Raw genomic sequence first — 21,143 nt, 5'->3', positions numbered from 1 at the left:
CTGAGAGACAAAGAGGCACAATAGCAAATTTATGAACTTCTGAGAAATTCGGTCTTACTCAATTCATAATTTAATGCCCCTCTAGTATTCCTTCTTCTGTCACATTAAATCTATCATAAATAAAGTTAATATTGAATCTATTGAGACAACACATTTAGAGCAGGAAAAACCTCATAAACTCAAGGTACATTATAACCCCTACAAGTAAATGAGGCTTAATGACCGATCTCCTGGGTAGTAATTATGATTCTCAATGCTAATTACCTTTGCTTTACTATGCTAACTAAAACACTTCTTACCTTACAGCTTTTTATGCTTCTAAGAAACACATATTTTTGTACAGTAAAGAAAGATTACAATAAGGCATCAGAGCTAAAAAGCTTCAAGTCTTTTGCTTTGATTGGTTGGTGTTTACTATTAAACCAATACTTATTTCTTCTCATCAATATGTGATATGAAATCTATTAGAGAGACACTTATATGAGAATCCTTTCCTATTTCTATGGCATGTCCTATCAAAGAAACTTAAAGTACTTTGCATCTACTAAATAATAATCTGATCTGACTTTCCAAATGAAAAACTCAGGAAACTTTGGTGGCATAAGTAATGTTTCTTCCCCAGCACTCTATAACTTATTCCTGACCTTGCAACACTAAGGGTCACTTAGTTTCAACTTTTTATGCAGTCATGCCATGAGTTAGATCAAAGAACTCATACAGTACAAAAGCTCTGCAAAACAAGTATTCCTTGATTTTTTTTTAAACCCAGAGCAGTTTAGAGTGTAGCAGTTTTGCTGGTACATCTAGCAGCAAGGGAAGAGAAATGAAAGGCAGCTGGCAGGAGGGGCAAGAATGTCTTAACCCAGTCTTGTTGCAGCTTGGTAGCATGAAACCATGGCCTGACATAACCTGTGAGCAGCAGACCAGCAGGTGGAATCACCCAACGCATGTGCCACAGACTCTCTTTGCTGGTAGAAATTGCAATAACCTTTTCAGTGAAAACAAGGCTTCAGTTTTCATCCAGGATTACCTTAGTCAGCCTTGTCAGTGAGCACATGAGCATTTCTTTTAGCTACATTCAAGCAAGTATGTCAAGGTTTCACTGTTGCTGTGCTGCCCGGGGTCACACACCAGGTGTTCAGCTGAGCTGAGGCTGGAGTTCAGCTCTTACAGGAGCCTATTTCATTTCTTGATTTCAGTGATTTCCTTGCTGATTTACAGCAGAAATCAGTCATGTCATCCTGTCATTCTATCTTTCTACAGCTGCAGAAGCTGTACTGTGGGTGAGATTATTCATGTAGCTAAATGCTTAACTTACCTTATACAGTATCGAGTCACAGACACAGAAAATGTCAATGATGATGTGATTTTCAAGCAGAGAAAGAAGATGGTCAGGCATTCCTTGCCAAAAATGTAATAGGAAATGCTGGATCTAAAGGAATAGGAACCAGATTCATAGACATAAATCATGCTTTCTTGGTTTCCCACGCATATGTACCCAGAGTGTGTGTTCAAACAACCTTACCTCTTCAAAGTTCCCATTAATTGCATTGTCAAGGACACACTGACAGTGTGTTTTGTACATCATGATAAGAGTATCTACCTGTTTTGGAAGAAAGAAATATTAAACAGAATTTCTTAAATCTTTCCTTTACTGCTACAGTGATCTAAGTTTTTGCTTTGAGTAGCTAGTATTTAAACACATAATATAAACTGTATTGCAATGTGTATTTAAAAATAGACAGCCTCTATATCCAGAAGTGATGAGGACATCACTCATCTATAGCTTTATCAACAGCTTCATATCATTATTATTTAAGCATTATTTAAGTCATTATTTAAGTCAAGCACTGATGCTGTGGTCAGACATGCAGCATCTGAACCTGCATACACTGTGAAAATGTGGATAATAAAGTAAGGCAATAGCTAGATTAGTCAGTCAGATGGTAAATTCACCTTTCTGAAGCTAAGATTAATCCCAAAGAGCAGTGCAAGTTAATCATTAGGCTACTATAGGCGTCTATGAGTGTTCTGAAACATCATCTAGCTGGACAAATGAGAAAATAGCTGCCAGTCATTTGGTCAAAGTTTAATCGCTGCCTCACATGAACTCAACTTTAAAAAGCAGAAGTCCCTTTCATCTCATCAGGCTACTTTATCTGAATGGAGTGTTCCCTTATTTAAGAAAAAAAAAAGTACTAATTTTTAAAAATTGTAGAAAATTAGAAGACAAGAAATACACAAACTCGTTTAAGGAAGGAAAAGGGCTAGCAAAACTATTCTTATGGTCCCAAGTCACAGAAGGTTTGTTATATTTATGAACTTCTCCAGCAAACTACTATCAGATTTTGAATGAAGCTGGTACCATCTCATTACAATAGGTTCAGCATGCAGATTTCGTTGAAACCAGACCTTTCTGACTTTCAGAGCTGCTTCTTTAACCATGTATCTTTGATAAGCAATAGCAAAGTGCTCAAGAACATTTTAAAGAATTGTTTTTGAAAGGAGTTGATGGAAGTATAAAGCTTGTGTAAGTTCTGTCCAGAAATATTTAATGCAGGAATTACCCATCTATTTTAGTGCAGACTGCTGTATTTATGGGCTCCCCAGACATCTGAGTTGCAAGCAACTCCTTAAGAGTTTAACGCAGGAGTCAAACTTCATGTATGGGCTGCAGTCAACAGAGTACCTAAATATCTTAGTTTCAATAACCTTTGGTCAGATAAGCTGAAGAAGAGAAAAGGCAGAATGAAAAGAAAACAGGAAATTAGAAAATAAGAAATGAGGAAAGAACAGCAAGAAAAGAGAATGCAGGATTTACAGAAATTCATCCTTCCCACAGTCTCCTCATAACTCAGTAAGTCTGCCTGCAGACAGTCATGCATAATGCTGCTGAGCCAGAAATGAAGAGAGAATGAAGTGCCAGTTTTTCTCCATTTTTAGAGCAGTAAAAATCAGTTTGCTTATACTGCTGTGTTGGGTCTCCAAGGAACCTCAAACAGTTGTCAGATTTAAATTTAATGAGAATGCTGTCTATATGAGAGATGTCACTTCACTGATGGAGGCTATAGCAGCAGGTGGTGCACACTGCTAAGTATACTTAGCTTTCTTTATGAATGGTAAGATTTCCAGCTAAGACGGCTCCTTTTGTTTAGCTTCTCCCTACAGGAATGCTAGGCTCCTCTACTTTCTCAGAACAACCTTAGGAGGAGGGGCTCTCAAAACAGCACGTCTCAAACCAGTCATCATTATCACTTGCACTGAAGACTAAATTGGAAAGTTCAAAATGTCCGTCAAAGGATTTCTAGCACAATGTAGCAGCTTGTAAGGGGACAAGAAACAACACAGATGTAACACACAGTAAAAGAGTCAAAGACATAAAACATGAGAGGTATTTCCAGCTGAAGAGTTATCCTTAGGGTAAGTAATACCAAGTATTGATTTGAGGAATGATTTAAGTAATTTTTAAAAAACCCAAACATGTTCAGATTTTCAGCTGCTTTTCAAATAATTAATGAAAGACAGTAAAATTCATCTAACGATTTGTTGTGAATTATTTGTTTTGTTCTAATCAGAACAAAATTTACCTTAAATCCAAAGGCGTTTATAAAGAACACGACTCTCAGTTGTTTGTTTTGCTCTCCCCATCTTACATACCATCAGTTTGTAAAATACTGGGTCAGTTAATAGGTAAATAATTCAACCACCTTTCCATTGGAAAGCCGGTTAATCGGTGTTAGTAAAGGTTTGCCCCCTCTATAAATCAGTCACCTCTGTTTGATTATGGACATTTCTGGCTCTTTCATGTCAATACCTCAAAGGCTAAGATATGAAGAAACATTCTGTGGCAAATTTGTTGATCTCTTAGACAGAGGAGAAGGAGCTCACTTTTTACCTTGTCTTTAGAAATGCACCCTTGAAGCAAAAGGTGTTGAGCACTTGGAAACTCTGGAAGGAGTGTTCCAGTTTTGGAACTCAGAGAATATTTACGAGTAAAACCACCCTGAAAAGGAAGGGGAAAAGCAGGAACATTGAAATAGCTAATACTGTTACATCTGAAACCAAAAATTCAAGCTAAACTTGTATATTGCTTCATGAGTCTCACAAGGTTCCACAATACTTGCCTTCAGACAAATCTTCAAAAATATTGATGCTTATCCAGCTGGACCCCAGCTCAGAAGGTAACTAAATATATGTCTATATCTGAACTCCACAGAGTACTCTTAAGGTCTCAAATGCTATGATTAAGGTGAAACTCTCATCCTCAAGAGAAAAAATACAATCTGTGTTACAGTTCTGCCCCTAATTGGCTGAACTGTAGTTATTCTCATAGGACTGCATTCAAATCTAAAGATCATTTGGCTTAAACCCTTCATTCTATTTTAGCCTAACCAGTCCTTATGTAAAGTCAGTGTGCAGAGCCACAAGCTGGCCTTCTGCATATTGCTGTGGAAAATCTTACTACTTCTGTGCAGACCCCTTCTGTACTAATGCATGAAATTTATGATCTTGCATAAGGCATTTGACATGAACTGGAAGTGACCTTTTTCTGCCCCTTTACCTACAGGTAGATTTCACTGAAGTGGGAATGGTAGGTATATAGTGCAACATATGGTGTAAAAGTGTGCAAATGTGCATTTCTGTAAATGCTGACTTATAAATTGGAGGTCAGTTTCCAGTGAAATTCTCTCAAATACTAAATTCAGAAAACCATACCCGTAACTGACTTATGCAACATAAATATAGCCCTATTTTTATAGGGTGATATGTCTGACAAAACACCCAGCAAAAAACCAAAAGCACACATCATGCAAACTAATTTTGCCTGTGCTATCTACTATTCAAATACATATAAAGCTCTAAGTAAAAGAAATTGTAGAAATTTAGAAACATTAGTACTTCTTCATGTCAATCCTTCTATAGTGTTATAATTGCCTATCAGGCAATAAGGAGGGTATTTTTTTAACAGGAGTAATTCTAATGATTTTATGATGCAATTACCCATGAAATATATTAAAAGCTCTGATTAAAAGGGATTTGTTCATTTAAAAAAAAGGCAGTGATTGTGGTGGGAGGTTTAAGAGAAGATAATTGGCAATGTTTTTTACCTTGCTAATGGACTTATATGACTGTGCCTCAGTTCTAGGCTTAATATTTTAACCTGCTGCCACTTGCCCTTTCAATTTAATGCCATCTGTTTCTAATGGCCATTTAACATTAAGATAATGACAGTAATATTATCTGCCTAATTAACCATGTAGACTCTAATGGTGCACTAACTGGTTTAGATAAAAGAATTTGCTGATATCTCCCCCTACAGAGAGAATACTAGAAAATGTGATAAAACATACCAGAAGTAAACAGTGTCCCTGGCACTCAATAAGTGCTCATTCAAATGCCATTTACTCAGTATATTTAGACAATCAGTGCTTTAACATCTTTTCAATGTCTTTAAGTTCCCACTGAGAATTACACCTTATGCAATTGTTGTAAATCTTTTTGGAATCCTTAATTGAATGTACTTTCAAGCAAATGAGAAAGGACGTATCTATCGCCTGTTCACACTAATGAAAATATAATGCCAAAATTTCAGTATACTAAGATTATTATAATTCAGTTTTGACCATTAAAGGCTTTTTTCTCTTAAGACCTGCCTGAATAATTTCAGACAATGCTGAGCTAGACAATCAAGAACTCACAATGATGTGCCCTTTCTCACTTATTTCCACCAACTTATCTGTGAACATTTTTTTTCTGGGAGAACAGAGGAACTTTGTGTCAGAAACAAGACAGATTTGTGGGATTGTCAATTCCAAGGCAGACTGGGAATGCCACATCAGAGATGGAAGAAAATATGCATCCATTTATGCCAAAGGAACCTGATATCTTCCATCCCAAAACTCTGGATGAATGAATGCTTCAGTAGTGTTCATGAATATGTTGGGGATATCCCATGGCATAGCACTATCTTTTTTTGATAAGATAGCCATTTTATCTGAACAGGGAAAATCCAACAGATCTAATCTATCTGAACCTCACTAAAATACTTGACATGGTGTCACCACGGGAAATGATCAGTTATGCTGGTGAGAGTGGGGATTAGTAAAAGAATGTAAAAATATTTAAGAAACTGACTCTGGCTGAAATGCTAACAAGTTCTGTTGACAAGGAAACTAGTCAGTTGAAAAGGGATTGAAATGAAAATTCCCAAAGATCAGACTTGGGTCTAATCTGACTGAACATTTAATAGATCATATTGGCTGACATGAGCTAATGAAATCATCAACAGAGAAAGACCAAGAGGTCACGTAGAAAGACATGGATGGCTTTGAGATAATGGTAATAAGGGGGATGAAAATCAATAGAGCAAAACTACGCTCTCAGGGACAAATAAAAATGTCTGCTATCAGCTAGGAGTTGCTTATCTGGAAATTAAAAAGGTGAAAGGCTTGCAGTTGATCACAGAAGATATATTTAGTCTAGTAAATTAAATGGTGTCAGGAAACATTCCCAGGCAATACTAGGAGAGTATCACTCAGAATGGCCTCTGGCATTCTTTTGGCCCATGCCATTTAGCAATATCCTAAACACCTCCAGTCATATTTCAACACAAACTGCACATTAGAGACATTTCTTTGTGGCAATGTAGCAGAGATGTCCCTTTTGCAGATTCAGGAGATAATAATATGGATGCAGGATATTCCATGCCAGTTGAACTCAGTACCAAATAAAAATACTGTGAGCAACCCTTAGCCTTTAATATACAATAATCCATAATTTTCTACTATTAATATGACCAGAATGACAGTGACTATACCATAGTATACAGTAATAAAAATGTAGACTACTTGAGGGGGGCTGGAGAACAAAAACCAATAAACCAGATCCCTTTCTAGGGATCATCAGAAAGGCTATTTCCAACAGCAATTGGAAACATACCATTTACAAGACTTTATGATTAATTTTACTCTAAAGATATTAAAATCAGATCAAGTACAGTGGAAGGCTATATGGCTGGTAAGTTACTAAAAGCCGCTGTTTTTTCCATCCAGCAAGCAAAAGCACCAAAAAGATATAAAGAACAAAGAGCAAAAAATAGAGAAAGGCAATACTGACAAGGAGGCACAAATTTATTTAAAAAAAAAAAGTTCTTTTGAACTTCCAGTCAGACATACGAGATTCTGAAAAAGCCTTCCTCTTAAAGTAACATGCTAAAAAGAAAAAGTAGAGCTTGATCCTTTGCTTAAATACAGTTATGGGTAACTGGATTGCAATGGGAACCCTAAAAGGTGTTTTCCAATCTTATTTTTCTTTGAATATTCAGAGGAGCAAATCCTCAGCTTTGTTAAAAAAGTTATGCAGTCTAACATTAAATGAAAAATAATGTTGCAATTTTCAAAGAAAAAAATGTGAAGGAAACCACAGGCCACATAATACTTGTATTATAACAGAAGTAAAAGGAAACAGATTACAGCACTTACCTCATTCTTTAGCTTGCTTCCAGAGAACCTTTGAAAGTAAACACATTTGATTATTTTTTCCCAGGCAGAACATTTGTAGAGATTATATAGATGTATGATCTATTAGAAAAATGATCACATTTTTCCAAATGCAATTACAGGTTTTTATGGTTTTTTTAATGTTTTTTTTTCCTTAACTTCTTCCACTGATTTTCAAATGCCTGGAGATAACAGGAAACCTACTGATGTCTTATAAAACATGAAAATTAAGACCACTGACTAAACACTAAAGTATAAAATCCAGTTTCACGTTTTTGTTTGGATCTTTGCCACTCCACAAACAGCAAAAGGGTAGCATAGGTGCAAGTCCATAATGTCTTTATAAGGAAATACATGCAGTTTTTAATAGGGCTGAGTAAATTCAGGGTAGAAAAAGTACACATTTTTATCTAAAATTTACATTTCTTGGAAAAATTAAGAAATCATAGTGATTTCCCTTTTTTTTTTTACTATAGTACTATTTTGATGCAATGAAATACATTTCTGAGAGAAAAGATTCCTTAACTGGCAAAAATATGTTGCTGTATGGTGAATGTCCTATTAAGAGCCCAATTAAGAGATTCCCAATGAAGTCATTGAAGAAGATTTTAAATTATAACTATTAAAGTAGAGAATGGGCAATAATAGTGATTCTAATAGATCAGTATAATGATAAATGTTGTTTGATTTATTGTTATTTCCTGTACCACTAGCTGCCAACTGATAAGATACTGCGGGCAATATGAAATCTCATAATTATTAGAGGCAATATCATTGTTTCCTGCTGTTGAGATGCTCCTTGGCTGTTTCCTGCTCTCTGAGATGCTCTCAGAAATCCAGAGGTTGAGCTGTTTTGGAATTCCTCCTGCCTGGGCCTGGTACAGGTGCCTGACAGTTCCCACCACATGACAATCCAGCATATGCTACCTAGACAGTTCCCTTGCATGTTGATAGTTAAGTATAAATGAAGGCATCACTCAGCTGATTAAAACGTGGATCTCATTAATTTCAAGGCTAGATGTATTTGTTTTGGACTCTGGATTTCCACATGTTCAGCAAAATGTACTGCATGTACAGCAAAAATGAGAGGCAGCATCTGCTAGCATTGATTTTCCAGAGCCCAAGGACTAGAAGAGCTGTAAAGGACAGATTTATGGATCACTACATGCAGCAGCCAGGAACTGGGAGTTTTGAATCCCTACACTGCCTGATTCTTTCATTATCCAGAAGCTTGTTCTTAACCCCAAGCAACTGCACCATTCTCTTCACACAGAAAAACCCAGCTACTATGATGGGCCAGACTGTGAAAAATGAGCATTCGAGCTTCTGCTTTAATTCAGATAGGGAGGCAGTTGAACTGTTGGACCCTGAAAATTCAACATGTCATACAGGTCCTAATAGAAATAAAAGGTTGCTAATCAGTGAATCTAGTGAGTAGTCCTGAAAATCTTAGAGTATCTATGTCATCTTCATGTGAGTGTATACCTTCAGAAATCTGGCCTTGGGGAATTTTGCAGAACCTCCACTTTCTTTGCACTCATTGCTACTAGATTGTACCTACCCAACACAAAGCTGAGGAGTAGGAATTATTATATTCTTATAAATGAAAACAACTGTCTTTTAGTCAACAAAATGAACAATTTGTTCAAGATAATTCTGTATTATGAAAGAAAAATACACTGTGTACCAGCAACACCTCCACAGCTCTGGATACATATCAGACAAATAAATAGAATATTCTAATCTATTTCACCCCAAGTACGGCTGTGGAGAGAACCCTCCCTTTCTAGGCATCATTGGCAGCATCACCCTCAATTTGTACACTTGTCTTATTGCTTGGAAAAGGTCTCTTTGGATATGACCTAAATCTGCCACCAGACGAATTTTCTATGTGTGATTATAAACTCATTTATTCCTTTCCTTTCTCAGAGTCCCACTTATCCAGGTATACTGCCACAGACAATGAAAGCTGTCATTCAAGCCATATGTGAACAGAGACATTTGTTTTACGAACTATTAATCTTTGGCAAACCAACAGGCAGCTATCGTAACATATTGATCCTGCTAGCTGTCCCTTAAATAAATATAATTAGAGCTTCCTGGGTTAGGTTTAAACTGATATTAGCCAGTCAAAGGACCTGTAAATATTAATCTACACTGACCCCTCCCTCCTGCCCCACAGGTGCCAGCTTCACACCATTCTCCAGACCTTTCATAATGGAAAGCTGTCCCGGGGAAAGAACTCACAGGGTGACACACAGGCAAACAAAATTAGACAAGTGTTCTGGAAATGGGATTTTGCTCCCTCATACAGACTTGAACAAATGTTCTGCTGTTAAAAGTTGACAGCTCTACACAGATTGTGGTGGGGTCAAACTGGAAGACTCTAGCAAAATATAGAGATCAGCCTTTTAAACACTGAGATAACCAGCAATTCTAGTTCTGGTAGAAACAAAAATTACAGTCCAACATATACCTTCCTAAGGGAAAATTATAGTTAGAACTTCACTGATTAAATCTCAGAAATTAGTTTACCTGGTTAAGCCCTTTCCAGAATACACAGAGTGGTAATATGCACTGCTTTCTTTAATGCCAATTCCATAATAGTGATATCTGCAGGAAAAAGAAAAAAAAAAAAGGAAAAAAAAAAAAAAAGAAGAGCATTTATGAGTGACATGTCAAGTAAACCAAGCTGCCAAACTGAAAGTAAAGGAAGCTGTCAGACTGATTTTAAATGCTTTCTGAAAACTTTTCTCAACAGGGTATAACAATTCCTTTCACAAACACGGAACAAAATCTAGTCTCATAGAAAAGAGCATTGTCAGGATTTGATCCAAATTCAACTGATAAAATACTTTCTCTCTTACTAGAAGAATGTAGCTAGAACAGAAAACACAGAAACACGTTACATCTCTTTTCCCTAATATGCCTTCTGTTTCACTTCATTTGTTTGAAAGGGTGCTGGGTTTGATCTATCAGGTTCATTTTATCTCGCTTGCCACTGTTACATTTACAGTCCCTCAGAGCCTTTCTCAGTTGAAAATAGCTTGCCAGTGCGCCTTATAACTTAGTGTTCAGTCACCTATGACTAATAATGATCATTCATTCATTCTTCTGTCAGGTTGTAGGCTGACTAACTCTAAATTACTAAGCCATTTGGGCACTTCTCATCCACATTTGTCTCCCTTGTTGCTCTCCTGGAGATTACTGCCCCCAAATAGAGACTGAAAAAGGAAACATGCCCATTGCTCGGACTTTGCAGTGCTCACACTCAACACCTTAACCAAAGACACCAAAGACACAAAAAAGGTCGAGTTGATGCTAAGAAAACTGGCTGTGCAGTAGCTACTTACTGCTTTCCACTGATTTTGCTACAAAATAAGTGACCTCTGAGAGAAGGGCAGGAGAGCAAGCTGGGGGCAGCTCTTTCCTTACTGGTCATAGCAAAGTTTGCTTGAGTTATCTATCAAAGTTGATAGGCCCTGTCTTATAAATTCCACTCAATAGATTTAAAAGCTGATTGTGTTAAACCAAATTTGTCTAAGAATGTTATGGATGGAATAGAAAGGTTAATTTGCTTTTTACTAAAATTAGCTTGAAAGTACCACGGCAGCTGGTTTAACTGAGCTGCTTCAAAGTACCACTTTACAACACATTGCACCTATTTCACTCAAACTCCCCAAAAGCTTGAAGAAATGCATTTTTAAGACACAAAGCCCCAGCAAATAGTTCATAGAGCACATCAACAAAAGTGTTAATCTCATCTCTGCTCTTCCTGATGATGACCATTAAAAAAAAAAAATCACAGTATTTTGTTTGTTCTTGTATGGAACTGTGACAGGTAAGAGCAAAACCCTCACGTGCTTTATATTTACAAAGCTGGTTAAAGGCATTAGATACAAATTATGCCTAAGAAAATGTTCATTAGGATATTTGCCTAGCCTAGATAGCTGCGACAATCTCAGCTGAAATAATTTTTCTGTTTCTGACAGTCTGTTGCGTGCATCCAGGATTTTACAGCCAAGAAACATGACAGAATGTGGCACCACTGCTTTTACTGCTTTCCTGAAACTGGTGAGTCTACATAACACTGCTAGAGCACTGTGGCACCCCTAGGAAAGCTAAAAGTGTCTCCCCTGTTTCCTTACTGTGATACAAGAGGTATTGAAAACATACAGGTATGGATTCTTTGAAATGACAGCATTTACTTACTATTTATATGGCAAAGGGTGTCCATTGAACAGGACGAAAAACAGAATAGAGTTGTGACTGCTTCTTTAACAATGTTATCTGTCCATTTGTCATTGGCCATGCAGCAAGCAGCTGCTCACGTCTCATTCCAACAGTTTAAATCTCCCAGCTTCAATCACATGCCATTTTTAAAATTCTAAAATAAAGACTTTTAGACTTTCACCATAAATTTGGCATTCCCTCCAGTTGAGGCTGGAGTGGGCCAGAGGCAAGGAAAAGCAGTACTTCTTTACAAAGTTATGATGCAGTATCTAGATTATTCTACATCTAATTCAATATTAATATATTTGGGCAAGGAACAGGAACTGCTGTATGATTTAGATTCTCAAGCATCCAGTGGCAGGCAATACACTTGTTCCTGCTGGAACATCCCAGGATATCAGAATTTTTCACTGAGACATCTTGTTATGTAGAGAATAGATATTTTCAGTACATATTCTGTGTGTATTAAAGGCACAGCAGGTATCATTCTGTTTTTCTTCAATAATATGCAGTTGAATTTTTACTGCTAAAAACCAGAGCTTTCCATTCACAACAAAGAAACTATTAAAAATAATATAATTTTACTTTTCAAGCTCTGTCTGGCATTCCCCGTATAGTAACAGGGTATGAAGATTATTATTCTCTTACAAGCCATTAGCTGAATAGCTTATTTTGGGCTCCCTGCTGAGAGTAGTATACCCATACCAGACACATTGACAACATTTTTAACCTACATCTTCAAATGCCGTCTATCTCTGTATGTGCATTTTTTTATGTGTATGTTCAGTATATTTGTATTTTACTATTTATTGTTTCTATTGTGTAATTAACAAAATGTAATCAGTTACTACAAGGAATTTACTCTCAATTTTTGAAACATTTTATAAAACAAGCTGAACTACTTTTCTCTTTTAATTTCAGTGGTTTGTCGTAACATATGTTCCTACACAACTTGTAGCTCTGATTTTAGCATACACTGACACAAATGATAGCTGATAAGGAAATGATAGGCTTAAGCTGTTCAGGGACTTGCAATAACTTCTTATCACAGGGCCAGCTGCCATATCAGTTTTATTAACCCACTAAATCACTCCTAATAAATAAGATAATAGTTTTCAGACATGATGGATAAAAGCTAAGATTCATCATTGATCAAAGTCTACAAAGAAATTAAATTGTAACTTGAGCTCAAACAGTCTTCCTGCATGTTTGGACTGAGCAGTTTCTACATTTTCCCAAATAGCTGCTTCAGGTGATTTGTGTACGGTGAAAGTCACAGCTGAGTTCTAGCATTGACCACGGTATGTTCAAAATTACCAATGCAAAAAGGTGGGTCCAGAACCGAGAACTGTTGCTTATGAAACACTAATCTAAGAGAGCAGCTTGCAGTATTTATGGTACTGCATCTTCTTTCATCCAGCAGAGTGAAAACAGAAAATTTCCTTACTTTCAGCTATGTGCAGTGAGTAGCATGGGCATGAGAGACTAAAATATTTTGTTAACAAAATTGTGTCCAATGTGTTGGACCTTCTTGGCCAATGTTTAAATGAGCTTGAATACTGACACTTATGCACAAATGGGTTGTCGGATGTAAACACAGAGAAAGAGAGATTCTGACTTGAATTCTAGGGATCATCAGACTCAGTTTTAAGTTTATCCTTTGCCCGGAATTAGAGATGACAAATGCTGTTTGGGAACAGAGGAAGAACTAACATTTGTGTATCTCACACCTTACGACAGCAGCTGTATTCCATACGTTAGTGCAGGAGCTTTTACTCAAATCCAATCCATGCTCATGAGAATGTCAGAAAGAGCTTGCTTCAGAGTGGGAGAAAAATAATTAAAATAATTTCCACCACCTTGAAGATGATGGAAAAAGGAAATTACTTTCTTTCCTTTCTTCTGATCACAGCCAGGCTCTACCAATAAATCACCACGCATGCTTGTAGTATGAAGGAAGGCACTTTTTTCCCTCTAAATTTAACAATTATTCCATTGGAGAACAATTGTCTTCTTGCTTTTTATGCTTTTGCAGCATCTGGAGACCTGGACAATGATCAGAGCTCCAGGGCAATACTGCTATATAAAACATCACTGCTAGGAATAGTGAGCGCTAGCATTATATGGTAATAAAGATAGCGACAGAAATAATATCATGTCACTACACTACTGTGCTTTAAAAAATATTACTTAATTGCTAGTAACAACTCTCCTACTAGTCCCAGTGACTCAGAAACAGCTTGTAACATTCAGAGTCCATGCTAACATAAAAAGAGAATAACTAGTAATTTATTGAAACTGAAGAACAGTCCCTTAACTTTATTATTAATTTAATGGAAATACTTCTGTAAATAACATTTGTGTGACTAACTGCTACCTGGTGAAATCAGAAATTAATTTACTCCTCTGTGAGTCTGTAGTTCTGAGGGGGACATGGCCTACAAAACCACAGACAGAAAAATTGATTATCAGAGATCATTAAACTGAAAAAGGGTAGATTTGGATTAGATATTAGAAAAGAATTCTTTGTGGTGGGGGTGTTGAGGTGCTGGCACAGTTTGCTCAGAGCAGCCGTGGATCTCTCATCCCTGGAGTGTTCAAGGCCGGATTGGATGGGGCTTTGAGCATCCCTGCCCATGGCACAGGGGTTAAGGTCCCTTCCAACCCCAACCATTCTATCATTCTATGCCTCTATAATTCTATGACTTGTACTGGCACTTCTATATGACTACTTGCTGCTGTATTTGGTCTCTGAACTGGAAATACTGTCATTTGTGCCTTTTGTGAGGTCCTTTCTAGCACAGTAAGATCAAAGTAAGTGCATCTTAGCAGAAATGAGAGTTGAATAGGAAAAGCCTCTGAGGAAAACTGATGAAAAAATACAGAGAAACAAGTGCCAGATGTTCAAACAAAACCTGATGATGCCTCATTTCTTTGAGGAAATTGTTCAAGAACAGTTAATCCATATGAAAATATGGCACATAATACCAACAAGGTCAATAGGGATAGGGAATCTGCCAAAGAAATGTTGGGCATGCGTTGTTTCTATATTAATATTGTTTAATGTCTTTGAAAAAAGGACACTACAGTGACACATGTTCCAATACAATTAATTTTGTAGCTATATACAAATTTGAAACATACTCATTTACTTAATAAAGTTTTACTTAATGTGCTTAAATCATGAAGACACAGGATATGCTTGGAAGTTTGGATCCTCATTGGATCCTGTCTATCAATCCTTAGCTATGTCAGAACAAGTATATAATGAGCATGAGGGAGACTTCTCCCTTGCATTATCTCATTCATTGTAACTAAACAGTTCACCAAATATGTTGGGTTACGTACCTGACTAAGAATTCACCACTGCATTGATGAATACACACATTGTCAAATATTTCTGCATAGACTGTGAATGCCAGATCTCCTGGAGTCTTAAACAGAAGATCAGCAGCAAAGCTACGTCTACATCATCTTATACCTGTAATCACAGCTTAAGTTCAGCACAGCAGACAATGCACAAAAACCCTCTTTTCCCTAATAAATAACCTTTCTAATAGTTGCTCTCTTCAAAACACCTCTACTCAGCATCTATATGTCACCTACAAAAAGAGAAATGAACTTCAGGTCCAGTTTTCCTCTATACATTGCAGGCTGCATACTGTCTCCTAAAAGAGGTGAATGGATTACAAATTTGTAGGACTGTAAGAGACACTATGCAAGAACTATCCTCTGTTAAAACCAACAATAAAAAAATTTAAAAAGAAATAATGTTCTATGAAGACTTTATTTCCTTTGGATTTTATTAGTGTTGTTTAAAATAAATGCTTGAGACATGCTCAAGAAATAGAATGCCTTTGCAAATTTTTGGAATTTAAATTCTTCCCCACCTTCATTTTTTCTGCAACAAAACCTAAAATTCACAAATGACATCTCATTCATTCTTCAGCAAAACTAAGGTGGAATAACTAGCTATTTCTTGTATTTCTAAGGCAGGAAAAAAACCAAGTATAACAATATTTAATAACTCTCAAAACTATGAAAATAAAAAAAATTATCTTTCAGACATTTCTAGTATATTGCAAAGCACTTAGGAAAACGAGTCTTGTAGATTTTTTCTTTTCAGTCTCCTTTTGTTTTGAGTTTTGCTTATAAACTACTGAAAGACAACAGTAACTTTGTCTTTCAAGGCTAAGTAACTCAAAATAAAGACTTTTCCCAAGCAAACAGAATGCTTTGAGTTTCTCCTATTTCTATCATTATTCTGGTTTTCCATCTTATTCATTAGCAAAATGGATGTGTATTACCACTCTTCACAATAGTTTTACACTAAATTATTTATGGCCAAAAGCATAATTCCAGAACCAGAACTAATAAAAATTTTAGCACCAGGTGATATAGAGCTGTCTATGATCGATTCCTACAACCTAATATTTCACAGATCAAATCTACAAATTAATAGGATACATTATTTATGAAACTACTACACTATAGATAGTGTATTTTACAGAGTTTTATAAAATACCCAAAACAAAGAGCAGAAGTATACCTTAACTTCAATTTAAAACAATGCTTTTTCTGGTGGTATATTTAGGTGAACCCATATTGTTACATGAGAGAGAACACAATGAAAGTCGTTAGGCTTGCAAAAGAGAAATAAAATCACTATTTATAGAAAGATGACAAGCTATAAAAATACATGTATTATAAACAATTTTTATATCTAATAATTTGACATAAATTTGCAACATATGCATGGGTCTATAAACGCAATGACAAGACTTAGAAGCTTAATCAGTTTAATTTTGAAAATTAAAATTAAGCAGCAGTGTTTTCAAATTTAAATGCTTGAGTTTGAGTATCAGTTTCAACACGCACATGAAAGTTATCACTTGCAGTGTGCCATCTGAATAAACTCCCCTGCCAATCAGCACATATTAAGGAGACACGGAAATACACGATTCCTAAAATGTGTTCTGTAAGCCGATACACACGTAATTGTGCCTTACTTTGAATGGCCCCTTGTTCCAAGCCGCCTTGTGGTAAGGAGAGGGAATTTCTGGCGAATGGTCTAAAGAGAAAATAACTGCATTAATTTCTAACACTGGGAAACTTTCTTAGCAATCTGTTCACAGAAAAATCGTAGTGTAAATATATGGTCTAAGGTAGTTCATGAATTAACATTTTTAATACTTATGGCACAACATAAACGATTATGCCATGATTCACACTGTAGGCTTTCTTCCATCCTTGTCCATCTTGCTGTGTATCTCCAGCCTTCCCACCTGTTTTCCCTTTTACATTTTAAAATCTAGTTTTCTTCACCAGAATCCTATTATGTTCAAGTTCCTTAAGTACAACTGTATTTTTTGCTTCAGAGATTCAAACATCATCAGGGGAAACTCTGCCTTCTAGCTATTCTGTTTTCAAAGACAAACAACTAGAATGAAATTGATTTCTTTATTTGAAAGTGTGATCTGAAAAAATTAATTCAGTAATAGAGGTAGATCTAATAGATATATCTACTAGACAGATCACTGTCTAAATAATGCTTAAATGGAACCCATTTTCTTTCTCATTTATACTGAAACTGTATATGAAAGTTAGATATCCATTTTTTTAGTATATCTAGTTCAAGAGGAATAAAATAGGGAATTACCATTTTATGAACCAGATTTTAAATCCATTATTTAATTAAATTAATGCATTTTGCTATGTATAAACCATTACTAGATCAGTAGTGCTTAAAAAAAGATGATCCTTGAAGCATTTTTGGTTTCCTGTTTCACTAAATACTCAGGATTTAATTTGGAGCGCTCACATCTCTCTTACATTAAATTACTTCAGGATTAATTGTAGAGAAGGGTAGAAAAGAGAATGAATCAACAATTTTTCATTTGGAAGCTCTTTGTATTATTAATTTCTTTTCCCCCTCTAGTAGTATTGCCTGTGTCACATCTCACCTTACACTGCCTTTAGTATAATTATAAGTCTCCTCCATGTCAGATCTGGAAAGAGCCTATTGATGTCATGAACAAACAGGGAAAGAAAAGAAGCACTCAGAGAGAATGTCTTTTTTTTTCTTTTTCATAAAAAACAGCAATAAATCAAAGGGAATTTCAGCTTCAGTCTCCTACAGGTGATGTTAAGAAATGCCTTCACAGGAGACAGTGTAGTTATAGTTAGTCTGATTTCTTGAACATTTGCAGTAGAAAACATGTGAATTTCAGAAGAATTCTTTTACAGGTGTACTAAACTGTGACTCTTCCAAACAACTCATCTAACATATTAAGGCATTCACTTATTACCTTCCCAAAAGTTGCAGCACAGGCAGGTTCCAGCTTCTCTTTCCTGCAGAAGTCTAAATAATGTGCATAAAGGATGCATCTTGGTAAACAAACTCCTTCACATACAATGTAGTTTTCTTCCAGCCTGTGTAGAGAAAGAAACTGCCAGAGTAAGAAGCAACATGACATTTTTCCTGATTGCATTTCCCAGTTTTTGCTCTATTTTTTTGGTTGTTCTAATTTTTTTAATTTTACTGAATAATTCTATCAGAGCACACAAATGAGTTTCTCCTGAACATGACAGGCATACAGACAGACTCCACATGCTAAATGCAGAATATGGAAAACCTGGAACCAGATCCCTGTTTTTAATGAGTCTTTTTCAATGTCTTCACTTTTTTGCTTTATTTAAATAACTAAATTATCATCACCTAAGAGCCAGCCTTAGTCTGAAGAGTCCTAACTAGACTATGAAAGACCTGGGTTTAAGGCAGTCCTTTGAAAGGATTTAAGAGCAGGGATCTGGACTTACATCTTCTGTCCCACTGTATCCTCTACACCTGAGCTAATCTCTCTTTTCTTCATCGTTTTGCTTTTTAATTTCCACTCTGCTTCAAACCACAGTGGGAAAAGCAAATAACAGCGTTTTTCGAAGAAGGTGAATTTCTATGTAGCTTCCCAATCAGTTTTCAGAATACAAGTGCTGATCATTAAAGTAAAATTTTTAAAACTGAAGCAAAAACCTGATTATTTTCACTTGAAGAGAACCCTTGGTAGCAGCTGGATATTTCTCCGTCCTGATGTTTTTTTTCTTTATCATTTTACATTGTTCACTACTCCTGAGATGATGTGCAACAAATTTGTTTCTCAAATTACACAAATTTGTAAGAAAATACTGTGTAGTAAGTGCTGCATATTGAATAATTTTGCACTGACTCACCAGACTTAAATCCTTAACTATTTACATTCAGAAGTAAACTAGAATAACAAAGTGAACAATTTGGATTAGTCTAATTTTTCAGGTAGAAGGAAAAAAATGACAGTCTGCATTTCATAATTAAGTTCCCATTTAATTCAACAGAACTCCTCCCTAATTTCAAGTGTATTTTAATATAAACATTTATCAGTTAATGTCTGTAGAATTTGACCTCTTATTTGGTTAACTTTTTTCCCAATAAAATAAACCAAAGTTAGAGCCTCAGTGAGTGGGAGAACATAATGTAAAAGAAGTACATTATAAGACAGTGAAAATCTAACTGTCACAACTTTAAAGGATAATTAAAGCAGCCGCTAAAAAATGCAATTCTTATATAATGTTTCATTTCTACATCTTGATGAAACATTTAATTGATAGCCACATTGTGTGAGAATCTGAGACTTCTATTATGTGACAAACCTTTGATAATTTCAAAACTCAGAAATTTGGGGATGGGTGTCCTTATTTGTAGATGAGGCTCATCCAAAAGAAACCCGCAAAACAAAAACAGAAAACAAAACCCAACAAACGAAACACCCCAAAAATGACAAATTCTTTGTAGAAGAGATGTCGCCCTCCTCGCCGGCTCAGCTGTTAGAGAAGGGTCCCTCTGAGTTAGACGGACACGCCGGCTCGGTCCTGGAGCCCCCAGGGCGGACAGCGGGGGCTCTCCGGAGCCCTACCATTGCAGGGTGAGCTGCGTCTGCTTCTTCTTGTCCTTCATGATCTGCGTGATGCTCCTCTTCGAACACGGGCTTTGCTCGGCGGTTGTCAGCGCGCCGTCGCGAGCATCCGCATCCTCTTCTTCCGAGGAGAGTGTTTCGCCGCCGAGGCGTGTTTCTGAGCGCCGCGGGGGACAAGAAGAGAGGCCCAAGGGCATCGTTACGGTTCCGCCACAAGCCGCCCCCTCCCGCCCGCCGCCCTGCCCGCCGCGGGCTGAGGGACGGGCCCGGCAGCCGCGTCCCCGCCGGAGCCCGAGCAGCGGCTGCCGCTGCCTGCCGCGGCCGGGCGGAGCAGGGCACGCTGCCGGCTCCCCGCCTTTACCTGCCTTGACGCCGGCGGACAGCGGCGGCTCGGGCAGCGCCTCCCGGGCGCAGGGCAGCAGGCTTCGCCCCAGCAGCCCCGCGTAGCGCTCCTCCTGCGCCTCGGCGGGCACCGCCTGCGCGGCCGGGAGGTGCAGGAAGGCGTCCCCCTGCTCGGGTCCCTTGGCCATGCTCCTCAGCGGCGCCGGCTCTGCCCCGGCGCGGCGCGGGCGGCGCCCATGGGCGGCGGGAGGGGACGGGAGCGGGCGGACGGGGCGGGCGCGGCGGCGGCGGCCGGGGGCGCCGGCTGAGGCGTGGGCCGGGGCTCTGCACCGCGGCCGGAGACGGTGTCGGCCAAGCGCCGCCGTGAAGGGGAGGAGAGGCGATGCGGGGGCGGCAGCGGGGAACAGGTGTGCCCTACGGCGCCGTCCAGGGAGGCGACACGGCTCCCGAGCGGGCAGGGGCGGCCCGCCCGCCCCGGGACTCCGCCTCGCCCGGCCCGCAGGCGGCCGTGGCAGGAGGTGTCTCCGTCCCTGCCTCCGCTTCCCCTCCCGCCGCCGTGCTCGGCCAGGCCAGAAGGGGACAGGGCACGGCTGAAGGCCGAGGAGGCTCGGGGGAGCCGGCCAGGAGCGGATCTGCCGGGGATTTAATGATTAACTCCCGGCGGCTGAGGCTCCGGCTGGTGTCGGGAGCAGCTCCTGGCCCGCCGCGGCAGGGGGCGGCCGCAGGGTCCCCTCGTCCCTCAGGGCAGGAGGCGGCTCTCCTGGTTCTCCCCTCCGGCGGAGGGCGACGGGCGTTCTGCGCTTCGCAGCTGCCTCCTGACAGCCGCAGCGCCAGTGGTGGAACCCTTCTGGGCACTGTCTGTCACTGTCCGTATTTCCTTAATTCCCAGAGTAATTTTGTGGGTGATGGAGCAAAACGTCTTCATTTTGTACATTCATCTGGCAGACGTGTCTTCGCTTTGCTCCATTTCAGCATGCTGACTGTGGGATGGCAGGAGAGGATCACAGAAAGTGGTCCTTGCTTTTTCCAGAGAACAAAATTGTCCGTAGGATGGAAATCTAGTCTGATCACTGCAACGTCTACTGTTTTAGTAAATTCTCATTAAAAAAAACTGTTAGGTGTT

General features: G+C 38.4%; 1 protein-coding gene across 1 annotated transcript in view; it reads right to left on the bottom strand.

The window, feature by feature from the left end:
• RFX6 (regulatory factor X6) overlaps positions 1-20,208 on the bottom strand; it is a gene marked incomplete at both ends in the record, with an annotated part of 32,304 nt that extends 12,096 nt beyond the window's left edge. Inside the window, 9 exons of the mRNA XM_084201748.1 lie at positions 1,319-1,432; positions 1,526-1,603; positions 3,896-4,003; positions 7,482-7,509; positions 10,035-10,112; positions 16,742-16,803; positions 18,041-18,164; positions 19,679-19,835; positions 20,040-20,208. Coding sequence (XP_084057874.1) covers positions 1,319-1,432; positions 1,526-1,603; positions 3,896-4,003; positions 7,482-7,509; positions 10,035-10,112; positions 16,742-16,803; positions 18,041-18,164; positions 19,679-19,835; positions 20,040-20,208 — 918 coding nt within the window. The remainder of the gene's footprint in view (positions 1-1,318; positions 1,433-1,525; positions 1,604-3,895; positions 4,004-7,481; positions 7,510-10,034; positions 10,113-16,741; positions 16,804-18,040; positions 18,165-19,678; positions 19,836-20,039) is intronic.
• Positions 20,209-21,143: the final 935 nt, after the last annotated feature.

Source organism: Fringilla coelebs, assembly GCF_963513975.1.
Source record: "Fringilla coelebs genome assembly, chromosome: 3".
Classification (NCBI taxonomy): Eukaryota; Metazoa; Chordata; class Aves; order Passeriformes; family Fringillidae; genus Fringilla; species Fringilla coelebs.
Note: the sequence above shows the minus strand (reverse complement) of the source record. Positions and strands in the feature narration are given on the sequence as shown.